This window comes from Notechis scutatus, chromosome 3 (genome assembly GCF_049901735.1).
Source record: "Notechis scutatus isolate UNSWTSFEM ecotype Mainland chromosome 3, rNotScu1.2, whole genome shotgun sequence".
Lineage (NCBI taxonomy): Eukaryota > Metazoa > Chordata > Lepidosauria > Squamata > Elapidae > Notechis > Notechis scutatus.
The window spans coordinates 160,970,945-160,988,995 of NC_142011.1; the positions used below are offsets into that span (position 1 = coordinate 160,970,945).

At 38.5% G+C, this 18,051-nt stretch overlaps 1 protein-coding gene across 1 annotated transcript in view; it reads right to left on the minus strand.

The window, feature by feature from the left end:
- Positions 1-16,004: 16,004 nt before the first annotated feature.
- SMCHD1 (structural maintenance of chromosomes flexible hinge domain containing 1) overlaps positions 16,005-18,051 on the minus strand; it is an 89,119-nt gene continuing 87,072 nt past the window's right edge. The window contains 2 exon segments of the mRNA XM_087960078.1: positions 16,005-16,546; positions 17,008-17,119. Of these exon segments, the coding sequence (XP_087816204.1) occupies positions 16,477-16,546; positions 17,008-17,119 (182 nt within the window). The 3' untranslated portion in view covers positions 16,005-16,476.

The following is an 18,051-nucleotide window of genomic DNA, read 5'->3' on the forward strand; positions in this document are numbered from 1 at the left end:
TTCATGCAAGATGCTAGAATAAGAGGAGAATTTGGCCTGCCAAACTGGGAATTATATTATCAAGCGACAATTTTGATGTGGAATGGATCACACTTAGAAATATTAGATTATTGACACTTGAAGGACATGATTTGTTGTTGGAGTGGCATGCCTTCCTATGGTACAAAGGGTCTAAAACACATGGTTATTTTAGACGACACTATATACGTGAGGCTTTATTACTAAACTGGGAGAAGATTAAAAGGCAACACTATTTAAAAATTCCAGTCTGGCTATCAACTATAGAAGCGTTTTCATATCCAGTAATATATAAAATGGAACAGTTAAATATGGCAAAATATTGAATGAAAAGGGTGGACTTAAATCTATGCAAGAATTGGAAGAACAAGTTATAAGGATGAATTGGTTTTAATATGTGCAAATACATTCTAGATATGATAAAGATCTTAAAATGGAAGGTTTTTATGATAAATTGACTGATTTAGACAAAATTTTAACAGGTACTGATGAAAAGGTGATTAAAAAATTATATGGATACTTATTAGAGGTTAAACTAGAAGAAGAACATGTTAAAGAAACAATGATTGCGTGGGGGAAAATTTTGGATATGGGATTGACTTGGAAAAATGGCAAAAATTGTGGTCTCAAAATTATAAAATGACAATGTCAACAGCATACAAAGAAAATTTGTATAAGATGTTTTACAGGTGGCGTTTACCCCCGGCGAGAATAGCAAGAATGCTTAAGAACAAATCCAAAAAGTGTTGGAAATGTCATCAGATACCAGGCTCATTTTACCATATGTGGTGGACATGCGTAGAGGTGAAAAGATACTGGACTACAATCCACACATGGTTGGAAAAAATGACAAAAAGACATATTGACTTTAAACCAGAGATATTTTTATTGGGTATTTTACCAGAAGTATACAGTAGAGAATTGAAGTATTTGATTGTAAATGTATTAACAGCAGCCAGAATTGTGTTTGCAAAAAATTGGAAAAATGAGAAAATACCAATGCAGGAGGAAGTTATTAAGAAAATAATAGAATGTGCTGAAATGAGTAAATTGACATTTGAAAATCATACCCTTTTATCTTTCTTGGTGATTTCAATCTACCTCATATTGACTGGACCCTAAATGATTGTACAACTGAAATCATACACATAACCTTCTACAATGCTATTACAAATCTGGGACTGGAACAACTAGTAACCAACAACACTAGACTAAACAACTGCCTCGATCTCATCTTCTGCAATAGTGTGAATTTAATTTATGGAATACAAACTAAAGAACCCTTTTCCAGTAGTGACCACAATATGATTGACTTTTGTCTCAACATACGTCCACACAAAAATCACCACAATGATGTAATCCCCAATTGTAACTTCAAAAAAGGCAACTATGATCTTATAGACAACGATCTCTCATCCCTTGATTGGCAATCTCTATTCACTGGATGCAATACTGTTGAAGACCATTACAACATATTTTTACTTGAAGTCAAAAGAGTCATCAAACTATATGTACCAACAACAACTCCCAAAACAAAACAAAAAAGCAGATTACCCATATCAATAAGGAAACTTCAATCCAAAAAGAGATCACTCTGGCGGAAAAACAAATCTGGTCACGTTGCCAATTTCAAAAACCGATACAAAAATTTATGCCACCAGATAAAGACCGAATGCACCAATTATCACATTAAACAAGAGGAAAACCTTCTAAGCACCAATTCCACCCGTGCTTTTTACAATTTTGTAAACAACAAACTAAAAGACTCAAGGTCCATCCCTCCCTTGATAGGACCTGATGGTAAAGACTGCAACGACGACACCATTAAAGCCAACATCTTTAACACATTCTTCGGCTCAGTATTTGTAAACAGCAATGGATCATGCCCAGTATTTCCTAGCCGTACCACAGATAACAACAATGATCTAATACATATCGATTTCACAGAAGACAATGTTGAAAAAGCACTACGCAATCTAAAACCATCTCTATCTATTGGACCGGATGGAATATGTGCCTACTTCTTAAGAAAGCTATCCACTGCCATAGCCAAACCTCTAAGCATAATCTTTGAAAAATCTTTCAGGACCAGCTCCTTGCCTAACCTATGGTCACAAGCCACAGTCATCCCCATCTTCAAAAAGGGAGACCCAAGCCTAGTTGAAAATTACAGGCCAATCTCCTTATGCTGCGTCACCTGTAAAGTCATGGAATCAATTATTAACCAATCCATCATCCTTCACTTAGAGACAAATAACCTACTCTCCAATAAACAATTTGGTTTTAGAAAAAAACTATCCTGTAATCTGCAACTCTTACACTGCAAAAACATATGGACGACACAACTCGACCAGGGCAAAGCAATAGACGCAATCTACATAGACTTCTGTAAAGCCTTTGATTCAGTGGTACACAACAAACTACTCCTAAAAATAAAATCCTATGGTATCTCTGGACAACTGAATAACTGGATAGAAGCATTCCTGTCAAACAGACAACAAATGGTCAAAATCGGGAGCGTACTATCAAATCCAGTACCTGTCAATAGTGGTGTTCCCCAAGGCAGTGTTCTAGGACCAACTCTCTTCATACTCTACATAAACGACCTCTGTGATCATATTAAGAGCAATTGCGTTCTCTTCGCTGATGATGTAAAGCTGTTCAATACCACAGACAATACTGCTACCCTACAAAAAGATCTTGACTATGTATCAGAGTGGTCAAACAAATGGCAACTTCAAATCTCAACAAATAAATGCTCTGTCTTACATATTGGCAAAAAAAATCAGAAAATAAAATACAAGCTGAATAGTCAAGATCTTGTTGATGACCCAAGCTCTGTAAAGGACCTTGGAATACTCACCTCTAATGATCTAAGTGCTAGAGCCCACTGCAACTACATAGCCAAAAAGGCATTAAGAGTTGTTAACCTAATCCTACGTAGCTTTTTCTCTGGTAATATCACACTACTAACCAGAGCATACAAAACATTTGCTAGACCAATACTCGAATACAGTTCATCAGTCTGGAACCCACACTACGTATCTGATATTAGCACAATTGAGAAAGTCCAGAAATATTTCACAAGAAGAGTTCTCCACTCCTCTACTCGTTGTAGAATACCTTATGCCACTAGACTTGAAATTCTAGAACTAGAAAACCTTGAATTACGCCGTCTTTGGTCTGACTTAAGCATGGTATATAAAATCATACATTGCAATGTCCTACCTGTCAATGAATACTTCAGCTTCAACCATAACAACACAAGAGCACACAATAGATACAAACTCAAAGTAAACCGCACCAAACTTGATTGCAGGAAATACGACTTCAGCAATAGAGTGGTCAATGTCTGGAATACTCTACCCGACTCTGTTGTTTCTTCCCCAAACCCCAAAAACTTTAACCTTAGACTGTCTACTATTGACCTCACCCCTTTCCTAAGAGGCCTGTAGGGGGCGTGCATAAGCGCACCAATGTGCCTACCGTCCCTGTCCTATTGTTTCTCTTATTCTTTTATTTTTCTTATATGTACCCATTTCATGTATTCACAACTATGTATACATTTATACTTATTATCTTGTAAACAATTGGCAAATCAAATAAATAAAAAATAAATAAATAAATAAAGATAAATAATATTACAAGATATGGGATTTATTTTATCAATGGTTAGGGAAAAATATGGAAATGATATGCTAGATAATCTTATAATATAAAAGATAATAGAATTATAGAGAATATAACATAAGGATGTATTAATATTGGATGATGAGGTAATGAATGTTATAATATAAATCAATTTAAAATGTTGAATATCGCATAAAATGATGAAATAATAGCTATAGTCAAATAAATGATTAACAATGATAATAATACACACACACACACACACACACATATATACATACATACATACATACATACATACATACAATAGATGGATAATATGAGAATATATACAAATTACAAATGAGGACTATGGAGAGAAAGCACAAAAGAAATGCAACCAACCAATACACTGTATGTAACTGGAAGATGTTTTTATGTTTTGTTTGTCTATGTTTGTTTAAAAATAAAAATTATTTTTTAAAAAAAGACGCTTCAAAGGTCAATGTTAAAAGAGAAAGGTTTTAGGTCCCAATTAGAGAGAGAATTGGAGTTTTTTTTCCAAAGAAAACAAAGAAGAGGACACATCGCCACAAAATAATTGGGATACAGCAAAAGCGTTTATGAGAGGAGTGGCAATAAAATACATGGCGAAAAAGAGTAAAGAGAAAAAACAACAAAGAAAAATATTAGAAAAAGAATATAAGGACTTGGAGAGGAAGTTACAAGAGGACCCCCCCCCCAAAAAAAACAAATAAAATCACAAATGGATTTAATAAAACACAAAATAAACTTATTAGAGAAGGAAGAACTAGCCCAACAGTTGAAAATGACAAAGCAATATTTATTTGAGAACGCAAACAAACCAGGACAATGGCTGGCCTATAAATTGAAAAAAGAAAAAGAGATGGATTATTAAATTAAGAAATGAGCAAGGGGAAATCTATTACCAAGAAGAAGATAAAAGAAAGATCATTCAAATGTATTATGAGAAGTTATTCAAGGAAGAAGAGTACCCAATAGAGGAAAAAGTGATTAATTGCTTAAAGAAAGCAGACCTCCCGAGAATTTCGGAAGAGAAAAAAAAAATATGCTGAATGGGAAAATAAGACTATAAGTAAATTGGGCGATAAATAAACAAAACAAAAATGATAAAGCACCGGGACCAGATAGGCTTCCAGTACAAGAATCCACAAGATATATTAAGTATTAAAATGCTCGAAATATTCAATGAAGTGTTAGATGAAGCAAAAATCCCATAATCCTGGAATGAGGCTACGATAACAGTTATTCCCAAGGAAGGAAATGATCAAACATCGGAAATTATAGACCAATATCTCTTAAACGTGGATTATAAAATTTTTGTTACCATAATAGCGGATAGACTTTAAAAAATCTTAAATGAATTTATCCATACAAATCAGGATGGATTTCTTCCACATAAACATCTTAAAAATAATATAAGGACAATTCTGGATGTTATAGGGTATTATGAAGAACATAGCTGTGATCAGGTGGTTACTGTTTTTAGACGCTAAAAAGGCATTCGACAACGTAAAATGGAATTTCATCTTACAACAAATTAAATATATGGATTTTTGAGAAAAATTTCAAAACGTGATTTCGGCAATATATAATAAGCAAGATGCTAGAATATTGGTGAATGGGAGAACAACAAATAAATTTGAAATACGAAAAGGAACAAGGCAGGGATGTCCACTATTGCCACTTTTATTTTGACTCTGGAGGTTTTAGCGAGAACAATTAGGAAGGAAACAAAAATAAAAGGGTTAAAAATAAAAAAGGAAGAGTTCAAATTGCAAGCCTTTGCCGACGATTTAGTTTTTATTTTAGAAGAGCCACAAAATTTGGGACCAAAACTTATAGAAAATTTTGAAAAATTTGGAGAAGTCATGGGGTTAAATATTAATAGGGAGAAAACAAAAATAATTTCAAAAAATATGACAAATAAAAGGAAACACTAGCTGCGATAATGGGCATCCAAATAGTAGATGAAGTAAAATAATTGGGGATTATGATCTCGGCAAGATGTACAACACTCAAAAACGATAACTATAATCCATTAATTAAACAAATAGCAGAAGATTTGGAAAAATGGGACAAATTAAGATTATCTCTTATGGGCAGAATAGTGACAGTAAAAATGAATATATTACCTAAATTATTATTTATTTTTCAGAATGCTCCCATAAAACTGGAAAAAAATGTTTGGCCTACTTGACTGGGAATTGTGTTATAGAGCTGCAAGTCTAACATGGATTAAAGATTGGACAAATCACATACACAAAAAAAGAATATGAACATTAGAGGGTTACAATTTACAGGCAGGATGGGACGTCTTTTTATGCCAGCACAAACAAGTACGTCTTTTGTTTCAAAGACACAAAATTAGGCAGACCTTGTTAACTGCATGGAACAAAACTAAAAGACAAATTTACGTAGAAACACCAATATGGCTATCTACATTGGAAGCTTTGATGTACCCACACTTACCCTGACAAGGGAAAATTATTACCTATGAGGACATCTTAAATGATAGGGGAGAATTACAATTGAGACAAGACTTGAAGGACCAAGGAATAGACATAGAATGTTGGGCTTATTTACAACTCCAATTGAGACATGGGAAAGATATGAAAGAGTGAGGAATTAGTAGGCACAAAACAGAATTAGATGAAGTACTATTGGGAACTGATGAGAAATTGATAAAAAAAAATATAAAGTTCTATTGGAATGCAAATTAGAGGAAGAAAAAGTAAAAGAAACGATGGTGGCATGGAAGAATAATTTTGGATATAGTATAAATTTAGATGATTGGCAAATCTTATGGGAGCGAAACAAAAAAAATGACTTTGGCCACACCGTTTAAAGAAAATTTATATGAATTGTTTTATGCCACCATCAAAATTGGCAAAAATGTATCCAAATCTTTCCCCTGCATGTTGGAAGTGCAATAAGGAAAATGGAACGTATTATCATTTATGGTGGAATTGTAAAGAAGCCCAAAAGTTTTGGCAGAAAATTCAGAAATGGCTAAAAGAGATGTATAAGATCAAAATAGAATACAGACCTGAAATTTTCTTGTTAGAAATTAATGTGGGAAAATACAACAAAGATATTATACACCTAATAATTCATTAATTACTGTTGCAAGATTGGCCTATGCACAACAGTGAAAATGTAAAGAAATTCCAAGTGAAATAGAAATAATTAGGAAAATTTGGATGTGTGCAGAAATGGACAAATTGCCAATAAAATTTAAAAAACAAGGATGAATCGGATTATTACAAAGTATGGGATAAGTTTTATTGTTGACTAGAAAAGAGGAAGGATCAAGATAATAAGAAATTATTATATGTACACTGCCCAAAAAAATAAAGGGAACACAAAAATAAGACATCCTAGATCTGAATGAATGAAATATTCTTATTAAATACTTTGTTCATTACATAGTTGAGTGTGCTGACAACAAAATCACACAAAAATTATCAATGGAAATCAAATTTAGCAACCCATGGAGGTCTGGATGTGGAGTTACACTCAAAATTAAAGGAAAAAAACACTACAGGCTGATCCAACTTTGATGTAATGTCCTTAAAACAAGTCAAAATGAGGCTCAGTAGTGTGTGTGGCCTCCATCTGCCTGTATGACCTCCCTACAATGCCTGGGCATGCTCCTGATGAGGTGGCGGATGGTCTCCTGAGGGATCTCCTCCCACACCTAGACTAAAGCATGCACCAACTCCTGGACAGTCTGTGGTGCAACGTGGAGTTGGTGGATGGAGCGAGACATGATGTCCCAGATGTGCTCAATTGGATTCAGGTCTGGGGAACGGGCGGGCCAGTCCATAGCATCAATGCCTTTCTCTTGCAGGAACTGCTGACACACTCCAGCCACATGAGGTCTAGCATTGTCTTGCATTAGGAGGAACCCAGGGCCAACCGCACCAGCATATGGTCTCACAAGGGGTCTGAGGATCTCATCTCGGTACCTAATGGCAGTCAGGCTACCTCTGGCGAGCACATGGAGGGCTGTGCAGCCCCTTAAAGAAATGCCACCCCACACCATTACTGACCCACTGCCAAACTGGTCATGCTGGAGGATGTTGCAGGCAGCAGAACATTCTCCACACTGTCTCTAGACCCTGTCACGTCTGTCACATGTGCTCAGTGTGAACCTTTCATCTGTGAAGAGCACAGGGCTCCAGTGGCAAATTTGCCAATCTTGGTGTTCTCTGGAAAATGCCAAACGTCCTGCACGGTTTTGGGCTGTAAGCACAACCCCACATGTGGACGTCGGGCCCTCATACCACCCTCATGGAGTCTGTTTCTGACCGTTTGAGCAACCACATGCACATTTGTGGCCCCCTGGAGGTCATTTTGCAGGGCTCTGGCAGTGCTCTTCTTGTCCCTCCTTGCACAAAGGCAGAGGTAGCGGCCCTGATGCTGGGTTGTTGCCCTCCTATGGCCTCCTCCACGTCTCCTGATGTACTGGCCTGACTCCTGGTAACGCCTCCATGCTCTGGACACTACGCTGACAGACACAGCAAACCTTCTTGCCACAGCTCGCATTGATTTTGCCATCCTGCATGAGCTGCACTACCTGAGCCCCTTGTGTGGGTTGTAGACTCTGTCTCATGCTACCACTAGAGTGAAAGCACCGCCAGCATTCAAAAGTGACCAAACCATCAGCCAGAAAGCATAGGAACTGAGAAGTGGTCTGTGGTCACCACCTGCAGAACCACTCCTTTATTGGGGATGTCTTGCTAACTGTCTATGCTTTCCACCTGTTGTCTATTCCATTTGCACAACAGCATGTGAAATTGATTGTCAATCAGTGTTGCTACCTAAGTGGACAGTTTGATTTCACAGAAGTGTGATTGACTTGGAGTTACATTGGGTTGGTTAAGTGTTCCCTTTATTTTTTTGAGCAGTGTATATATTGTATACTATGTATATAGAATGTAAATGTATACTAATTTTAGATATGATTTAGCAACGTAGACAATTATGTGGGTTAGGAAGATTGCACCACGTTCATTGTTTTTAATATTTTTTTGTTTTTGTTTGTCTAATAAAATTAAAATTTGAAAAAAATAGTAATGCAGACTTAGTAAATTGTTGGACAGCGTTGAGGGAATTTGTTTAGCAAAGTGATGGCATTCGGGGAAAAACTATTGTCTAGTTGTCTGGTGCGCAGTGCTCTATAGCGTCGTTTTGAGGGTAGGAGTTGAAACAGTTTATGTGGGAATAATAAACTTTGGCTTGGGCTTGAGTAATGATTAATATAATGCTTTATACATACATGCCTGTTTAAAGGTCACTAAGATAATGCAAAGAAAAGAGAACAATAAGGACAAATACAAACAAAGAGGCAGCTTAGACAACTGCAAACAAGCCTGTACTATATCTAATTATTAAGCCACAATGTAATTTTGCTTACTATGTACAAAAATCTCAATAAAAGGAAGCACTGGAATTTATTCTGGGCTCCCATCCCGAGAACACACGCTTGTGTCTCATTCTTTCCATGGGAGACCACCACAAGTGGTGACCCCGACGTGATGCACTGCAGGTGGTACGTGTCCGGACCTCCGTGTTTCCTCGCCTGGAACAGGTAAAGTACGTACTTAACTATTGCTGGACAATAGGATTTTTCAGGGAACATGGGGGGAAAACTTTCTCAGCCACAGGAACGGCATGTTAGTGAGCTGCTGAAGTTAGTCAGGACAAATTTCTTAATCTTTAAACCCTCTGGGGGGGAGCAAATAGTTCTTTCAAAAGGTAATGTGAAACAGCTGCTGCAAGAGATCTGGCAGCAATGCCCCTGGTACTCAGAGAGAGGCTCTTTAAAGTTAGACACGTGGACGAAAATTGGAACTATCCTTCATGAAGAGCCACGGGCAACAGCTGAAATTTTGATATATTGGAAGGTTGTTATGACTGCTTTAGAGACCCAACAACAACCTCTTTTAAAAACTTTAGTAGAACCTCCTCCTTATAAAGAAGTTGTGTTGCACCCTCCAACCCCAAAACTGGAGTATGTTTTCTCACCCCCAACAGCACCTAAGCCTGTGGATGATAAAATCCAACCACAAATGGGAAAAGTTCAAGCAATGATGCATCAGGCTTTCAATGAGGGGAAATTAGAGCCTGATGAGATTCCTCAGATGAATTTGTTTCCAGTTAATAGGCAAGTGGATGCTCAAGGCAACATGCAGGCTGAATGGGTTCCGATTCCTTTAGCAGTACTTAGGGAAATTAAGAAAGCAGTTAAAGATTATGGCATTCAAAGTATCTTTACAAAGGGTCTCCTGACAAGTTTGGCTACCTCACGCATGATTCCTAGTGACTGGAAAGATTTAATGAGAATGATATTGAGCTCTACTCAGTATGTGGTTTTTGATTCAGGATATCAAAGGGAAGCTATCACTAGGGGATGGAATTCGGGGGGGCTGTATACGCCAGACCAAATCTATGGGGCAGGCTTGTTTGAATCCACTGCTGATCAAGCTGCTAATTTGCCTGATCACGTATTTCCCGTGGTTATGGCAGCTGTCCTTGGGGCGTTGTCCCGCATCCAGGATGTGGGAACCCCGGCACGGTCTTTTTCTCAAATTAAGCAAACAGCATCTGAGTCTTATAACGATTTTGTGGAAAGGCTACAATTGGCTATTACCCGGCAAATCTCTAATGAGGAAGCAGCAAAGGAACTTTTGCTGAAATTGGCAGTTGAAAATGCAAATGCTGACTGCAAGCGTATCTTACAGCCTTTAGTGGCTAGAGGTGAGGTTACTCTGGCTGATCTGTTAAAGGCATGTGCAGTGGTGGGTTCTCAGGCTTACAACATGGAGACTTTGGCTATGGCATTACAAAAAGGGATGAAACCTACAGGGAATTGTTTTAATTGTGGGAAGCCTGGCCATTTTAAAGCCCAGTGCAGATCCCCTGGGGGGGGGATGGCATTTAACAAAAACAAAAATAGGGATGTCTGCCCGAAGTCGGTCTGTCCGAAATGCAAAAAAGGGTTTCATTGGGCAAATCAATGTCGCTCTGATCAGAACCAAAATTCGGGAAACTAAATTTGGGGCGTGCAGCTAGCCCCACTCCCAAGGCTGTCACAAAAGCATAGCCTGCAATTACTAGGAGTGCAGGTTTGGGTTTAAAAATGTTGAACTCAATTGATGTGACTTTTCCTAATCAAGTGTACATTGAGGACACTCATTTGCATGGGCCACTGCCAGAAAAAACAGTGGGATTGGTACTTCCCAGGTCTTCTGCATCAGAAAAAGGGTTTTTTGTTATTCCAGGGGTTATTGATCAAGATTATAAAGGGGTTATTAAGGTACAATTATACACTGATACTCCTACATCATTAATGGCCGGTGATTCTATTGCACAATTATTATTGCTTCCATACATTCCTATGAATCCTTTAATTGGGATCCCATGAACTGGCGGTTTTGGGTCCACTGAAATGGCCAGTTCTCCAGTTGCTGCAGAATTGCTAGCGCTGACAAAAAATTTGACTACAGACCAACCTAAAATGACAATTGAAATTCAAGAAAAATCATTTTCTGGCCTTATAGATTTTGGAGCAGATGTCTCTGTGATACGACAAAAGGAATGGCCAAATGAATGGGCGCTTGAGGACTCTCCAGCTGTTTGTGGAGTGGGTGGTATGCAGTTTGCAAGAAGTAGTGTACATTGGTTGAAGGCATTGCATAGAGAAACTGGTGAGACTGCAAGGATTCAACCTCTTGTGTTGCCCCTGCACATAAACTTGTGGGGTAGAGATTTACTGTCATAGTTCCGCACAAAAATTGTTATTGGATAATGGAAAAATTACAATTGTTAACCTCTCAGCCAGTTTGGATTGACCAATGGCCACTTCCAAAGGAAAAGCTTATAGCTTTACATCAATTGGTAGCCGAGCAGCTACAATTAGGACACATTGAGCCAACTTCTAGTCCGTATAACACTCCGGTGTTTGTTATCAAAAAGAAAAATGGGAAATGGAGATTTTTACATGATTTGAGAGCTGTCAACTCCATCCTTCAACCAATGGGAGCGTTACAATGTGGTTTACCTAACCTGAACCTGATCCCACGCAATTGGGATCTAGTTGTAGTAGATTTGCGGGATTGCTTCTTTTCTATCCCTTTGTATGCAGATGACAAGCAATTATTTGCCTTTACCGTACCTGAGTTGAATAACAACGCACCTACATTTCATTACCAATGGAAGGTTTTGCCACAGGGAATGCTAAACAGTCCAACAATGTGCCAGTCATATGTTTGAATGGCTCTGGCTCCATTCAGAACCTCTCATCCTGGGTGGAAGGTTTACCATTATATGGATGATATTTTAATTGCAGCTCCTGGCTCACCGGGAACTGTTAAGGCAACGTTACCTTGCCTTAAAGAGGTATTATTGCGATTTGGACTTCATATTGCTCCAGAAAAAAATCAGTCAAACGCCATATGCCTACTTAGGGCATAAGGTCCTTGCAACCTATGCTCATCCGGTCATTCCGGAAATCAAAATTGAGGAAAAGATTTCTCTAGTAAAATTACAACAAATACTAGGAACAATTAACTGGGTTAGACCCTACCTGGGGTTAACTACAGCGGTACTCCAGCCCTTGTTCTTGGCCCTAAAGGGCTCTGCGAGACCGGATTCTGCTATAACCTTATCAGCAGAACAAAGAGAGGTACTGGCACACGTAAATGCGACTTTAACGCAGCGTTGGGTTGATCGATGCATTCCTGATACCCCATTTGCTTTGGCAATTTTACAAACTCCAGCCTTGCCTACTGCAGCTTTATTTCAATTACATGAGGCGCAGGTTTATATCATTGAATGGTCGCATTTGCAGAATACTCCCAGAAAAAGAGTTTCTACTATGGCTATGCTCTATAGTGAGTTAATCATCAAAGGCCGAAATCGCAGTATGCATTTATATGGCATAGATCTAGTTCAGTTATTTTTACCTATCTCCCTCACTTTGTGGGAAACTTGGTATAGTCAATCCACTGAATTGCAAATTGCTCTTGAAAATTGGCCAGGGAAGATTTCTTGCCATACCCCCAGTGACCCTCGTTTCCAGTTGCTTCGAAATGTATCTGTAAATTTTAATTCAATTATTGCTAAGCAGCCAGTTGAGGGCGTGACCATTTATGCGGACGGTGGTAAGACCTACGGCGCTTGTGCATGGAGACAGAAAGGGGTATGGAAAACAAAGATTACCCCTCCTCAGCAATCAGCACAAAGGGCTGAATTAGCTGCTGCTATTTTGGCCTTACAGGAATTTGCACAAGAACCGCTAAATTTAATTGTGGATTCTCTTTACGTTTATCAATTGATACTTAACATTGAATTTGCTTATCTTTCTCCTTCTGTTGATGCTAATCTTATGAGTTTGTTTTTAGCTCTGCAAAGCTGTCTTCATTCTCGCATACATTCTTTGCATGTCACACACATTCGCAGCCACCAGCCACTTCCTGGGGAGCTACAGGAAGGGAATGATGTGGCTGACGCGGTGGCCTTGGCCATGTCCTGTCTTTCGCTTTCTCCTGTTACTCCATGGGACTCACATAGCTATTTTCATCAAAATGCCAAAGCTCTTTGTAAACAATTCGGGCTCACTGCTGCAGAAGCAGCAGCTATTATCCAGCAATGTCCTAGTTGCAGTGCTCAATCCACTGCTCTTCCTCAAGGAGTAAATCCTCGGGGGACATCTGCTTGTCAGCTATGGCAGATGGATGTCACACAACACCCTCCTTTCAAACCATGGCACCATCTGCATGTCACCGTTGATACCTATTCAGGATTTATTATGGCAACACCTCAACGAGGAGAGGCTACAAAACATGTAGTCAACCATTGTCTCCGTACCTTTACACATGTGGGGCCACCAATGGAGATAAAAACCGACAATGGCCCTGCTTACATCAGCACCACCTTTGCCATCGATGGTCAATTATACATAAATTTGGCATTCCCTACAACTCCACTGGTCAGGCCATTGTGGAACGAGCTAATCAGACACTCAAACAAGCGCTCCTTCACATAAAAACAAAAACGGGGGAAGTGGATGGATATGGCTTGCCTTACATACAAAACATTCTTAATATTACATTATATACTTTAAATTTTTTAAACATGACAGGATCTCCTACTGCTACGGCAGCCAGTAGGCATTTTACTTCCTCCCCTTCTGCAGGTACACAAAGACCAAAAGTTCGGTATAGGAGACTGCCAGATCCAACGTGGAGAGGACCTATCCCGCTGATAACTTGGGGCCGAGGATACGCTGCTGTTGAAGATGAGGGGACAGTTGTTTGGGTTCCTGCTCGCTGTGTGCGTCCTTATCATCAGCCAAAGGGGCAAGAGGATGGATTTGGGGGAATGGAAAAGAAACACATTGATCCAGGACATGGGGAAGCTAGCAAACCTTCATAACAACACTGATTGTTGGGTATGTATGCACATGCCAACTCACAAAACATCAGGGCTTCCAATGGTTGCAGTACCTCTGGCCGAAGGTGACTGGTATAAGGGACAATGCTATGGTTGTTCGGGGACGTGGTCTAGCAGTTGGACTACAAGTAACATAACTACCTTACACCTTGGAAGCCGGATCCAAGAGGTGGCGGGTATCTGCTGGACCCACAATGAGACGGTAGAGAATATGTCTTACTTGGGAGCATATCCGTTTTGCAACAAAACAATTGTTATTAGCAATGGAAATCGGGTTTATTCAGGTGACATGAAAACTAAAAATCTCACTTACCTTGTACATAACATTTCCAAATTTGATATCACATCTTTGATCAATGAAAATGGGTGTCCATATATTCCTGCCACATGTTGTCCCACAAAAAAAAAAAAAAACAGTTGTCCAAATGTGTGAATGGGAAATACGCACCATCGTCCACTTATTTGGCTATGTTAATGGAATCCTTTGCAAAACTAATTTATGCTGAGCCAAATAAGGTTAGTCATCTCCTGGGAGCAAATTTATGGTTGCTGTGTGGACGGATGGCCTATGATCGCATGCCAGTACGATGGAAAGGGGTCTGCAACTTTGGGAAAGTAATCCCATCTCATTTCATTCAAAAATCTTTGGGGACTGCTCATATCCGCAATGCGCATTCCGCAACGGAAGTAAACTCTGTTTTGACTCATGACTACTGGACACAGATATCAAGGGGAGTTATTCCTCCTTTAGGAGTCATGATGAACTATAGAGATTTGCATCGTTTAAACAATTGGACAGTTACTATGTTTAAAGACACCATTAAAACGCTAAGGCTGCTTGAAGAAGAGCAAAGAAAAATTAGTGACTTTGTCCTTCAAACCAGATATGCGGTGGATACTATTCTGGCTGCGCAAGAGGGAGTTTGCGCTGTGATTCATACGCATTGTTGCATGTATATCTCTGATTATTCTCCAAACATTACAGCTACTGTACAGCATATGGAACAAATCCTGAAAGAGAATCCATTACAATCGGAGGGTGAGGGACTGGACGTGTGGTCTGCACTTTGGTCCTGGTTGCCAAATGGTTCATGGATTCGTCACCTAATTGTCGGAGTGATATTGCTTTTTATACTTTCTCTTTGTGCATGCTGTATTATCCAATGTCTCCCTGGACTTTTAGGAATGTGTGGGTGAAGCCTACGGAAGGAGAATTGCTGTTGCAGATGGCGAAAAGCTACCGAGGCATCCGCGATCATCAAAAAAACTAAAACAGGGGAGATGTGGGAATAATAAACTTTGCCTTGGGCTTGAGTAATGATTAATATAATGCTTTATACATACATGCCCGTTTAAAGGTCACTAAGATAATGCAAAGAAAAGAGAACAATAAGGACAAATACAAACAAAGAGGCAGCTTAGACAACTGCAAACAAGCCTGTACTATATCTAATTATTAAGCCACAATGTAATTTTGCTTACTATGTACAAAAATCTCAATAAAAGAAAGCACTGGAATTTATTCTGGGCTCCCATCCCAAGAACACACGCTTGTGTCTCATTCTTTCCATGGGAGACCACCACAAGTTTATGTCCGGGATGTGAGGGGTCCATAAATATTTTCACAGCCCTCTTTTTGATTCCAGCATTATAGAAGTCCTGAATTGAAGGCAGGTTGGTAACAATTGTTTTTTCTGCAGTTCTAATTATCCGTTGAAGTCTGTGTCTGTCTTGTTGGGTTGCAAAACCAAATCAGACAGTAATATTCAATAATATTATAGTTTTTTCAGTTAATAAATATTGTTCATGTTTATGAAGCATGCTTCAATTAAAAATGATAATTTGTTACACATTTATGCACTAGGAAAAGGGATGTCATTCCAAACATTTATTGTCAAATTTGAAAATGTTCATATGTAAAAAACATTGTTATATTTGCATAACTTGAAATATAATAATTGATACACAACAAAAATATGTTCTATTAAAATTAAGCCAACTCTTATTAATAAGAATAATCCATTTATAAATATAAAAGTATCAATGAAAGTAACATGTTTTTATCAGTGGTGGGATTCAAATTTTTTTACTACCGTTTCTGTGGGCATGGCTTGGTGGGAGTGGCAGGGGAAGGATACTGTAAAATCTCCAGTCAGAGGTGGTATTTGCTGGTTCTCCGAACTACTCAAAATTTTTGCTACTGGTTCTCCAGAACTGGTCAGAACCTGCTGAATACCACCTCTGGTTTTTGTAGAATATATACATTTCAATATACAATTGCATTTTAACAAATGTAATTAATCTGTCTTCTTTTTTTGGTAATAGTTCCTTAGTTGCCGTTTCGTATTATTTTCTCATCTTCCTAGGAGGAGATGAATCACTTTCTTCTGCAGGACTTGGGGTAACTGCCGGAATCCTGACAAAAAAATTAGTTTAAACATTACTTATTTAAATTTGTGTATAAATTAATTTTTATAATAGGAATATAATTTGTAAATCACAAATGCATATCATTTATGCTAATAACCATTATGAACAAATATATCTATTTCAGGTTTAGTATGCAAATAATGCTGATCAAACTAAATATTTTATAAGTACAGAAAAATAAATATTAAAGTCGCTATTTATAATATGACCGTTCACTTAGTGGCCTTTTGAAGTTACGATGGACCCTCTACCCCAAAACCTGCTTATGACCCATTCTCAAGGATTTGGCCCCTGCAGCACACCCATCAATCGTTTGTCCCTATGCCAACTGCAGCGACAATGCAACTCCCCCTGCCTATCTTCCCCCCATCTCCCCACCTGGATCCCTGCAGGCACTGGGCCTGCTTTCCATTCCACCAGCCCCTGCCCATGACCTGATAGACAAACCTGCGTGAACGGTTTAATTCTCTTCTTGTTTCTGATGGGTTTAGAGCCCACGTCAAATCAAGTTCTTCTGAAAGAGGCGATAATTCGTTGCATTGATTTGATGAGATCATACCTATATAAATAAATCTTAATTTTAATTTTAGAATTTCTGATACCGGACAACTGTAAGCATCCAAGGGAGATGGATGATTCAAGAATGAAAAAAAGTAATGAAATCGTGTGTATAAAGTTCTGCGTATTTCAAAAATACTTGATTATTTACAACTCCACTTGATGCTAAAAGATGGTATATATTTATGTGAAATTGGCTTAGAAAATGCATGTAATCAATCCATTATATTTATCTCCAACCCTTGTGCCCAAGCTGGCCCATTCAGCCTTCTCCCTTCCCGTCTCTTGTATTGATTTGAAATAATCATTCTGCTTTATTTCTTTCCAATAAAGAAAAGATATAAGGTGGGAATTGGATCACCTGCAGGCATAACATTGTCAGGACATAATAGCTTAAAATCTGTTTTCAAGCTGTTCCCTCCGAGAATAAATAGCATTATGAATTGTAGAAATTGAGACAAGGCCCAAGGCTCAAGCCCAGGCCCAGGGCACTATCCTCCAGACTGCATGAAGGAGAGAACTGAACTTAGCCCTCTAAATTCCAATCTGCCTTCTGAACTTCCATCTCCGGTAGACGCGAGTCCCATATTCCATGCTTTCCTATCTTGCCTGGCAAGAGTTTTCTGGTACTGTTTCTTTTAATGTTTATTAGTAGCCTTGACCTTGCCAGTTTCAGAGACATAATGGGGGGTTATTGCATTTCCCTTTATAACAATTTAATAGAAATCTTCTATTACCCTTTTCTGCTTTTCATTTATGTTTCCAGGTTAACCGTACATATACAAATGACTATAACATTGTGACGATGGCAGTTCGATATATTTCACCCAAATCCAAATATGTATTTTACAGTTGTATTGAAAACTATTTCATGGATTATATGATAAAATAATTATATTCTAATCCCACAAGTAACATTTTTTCTAATACTGC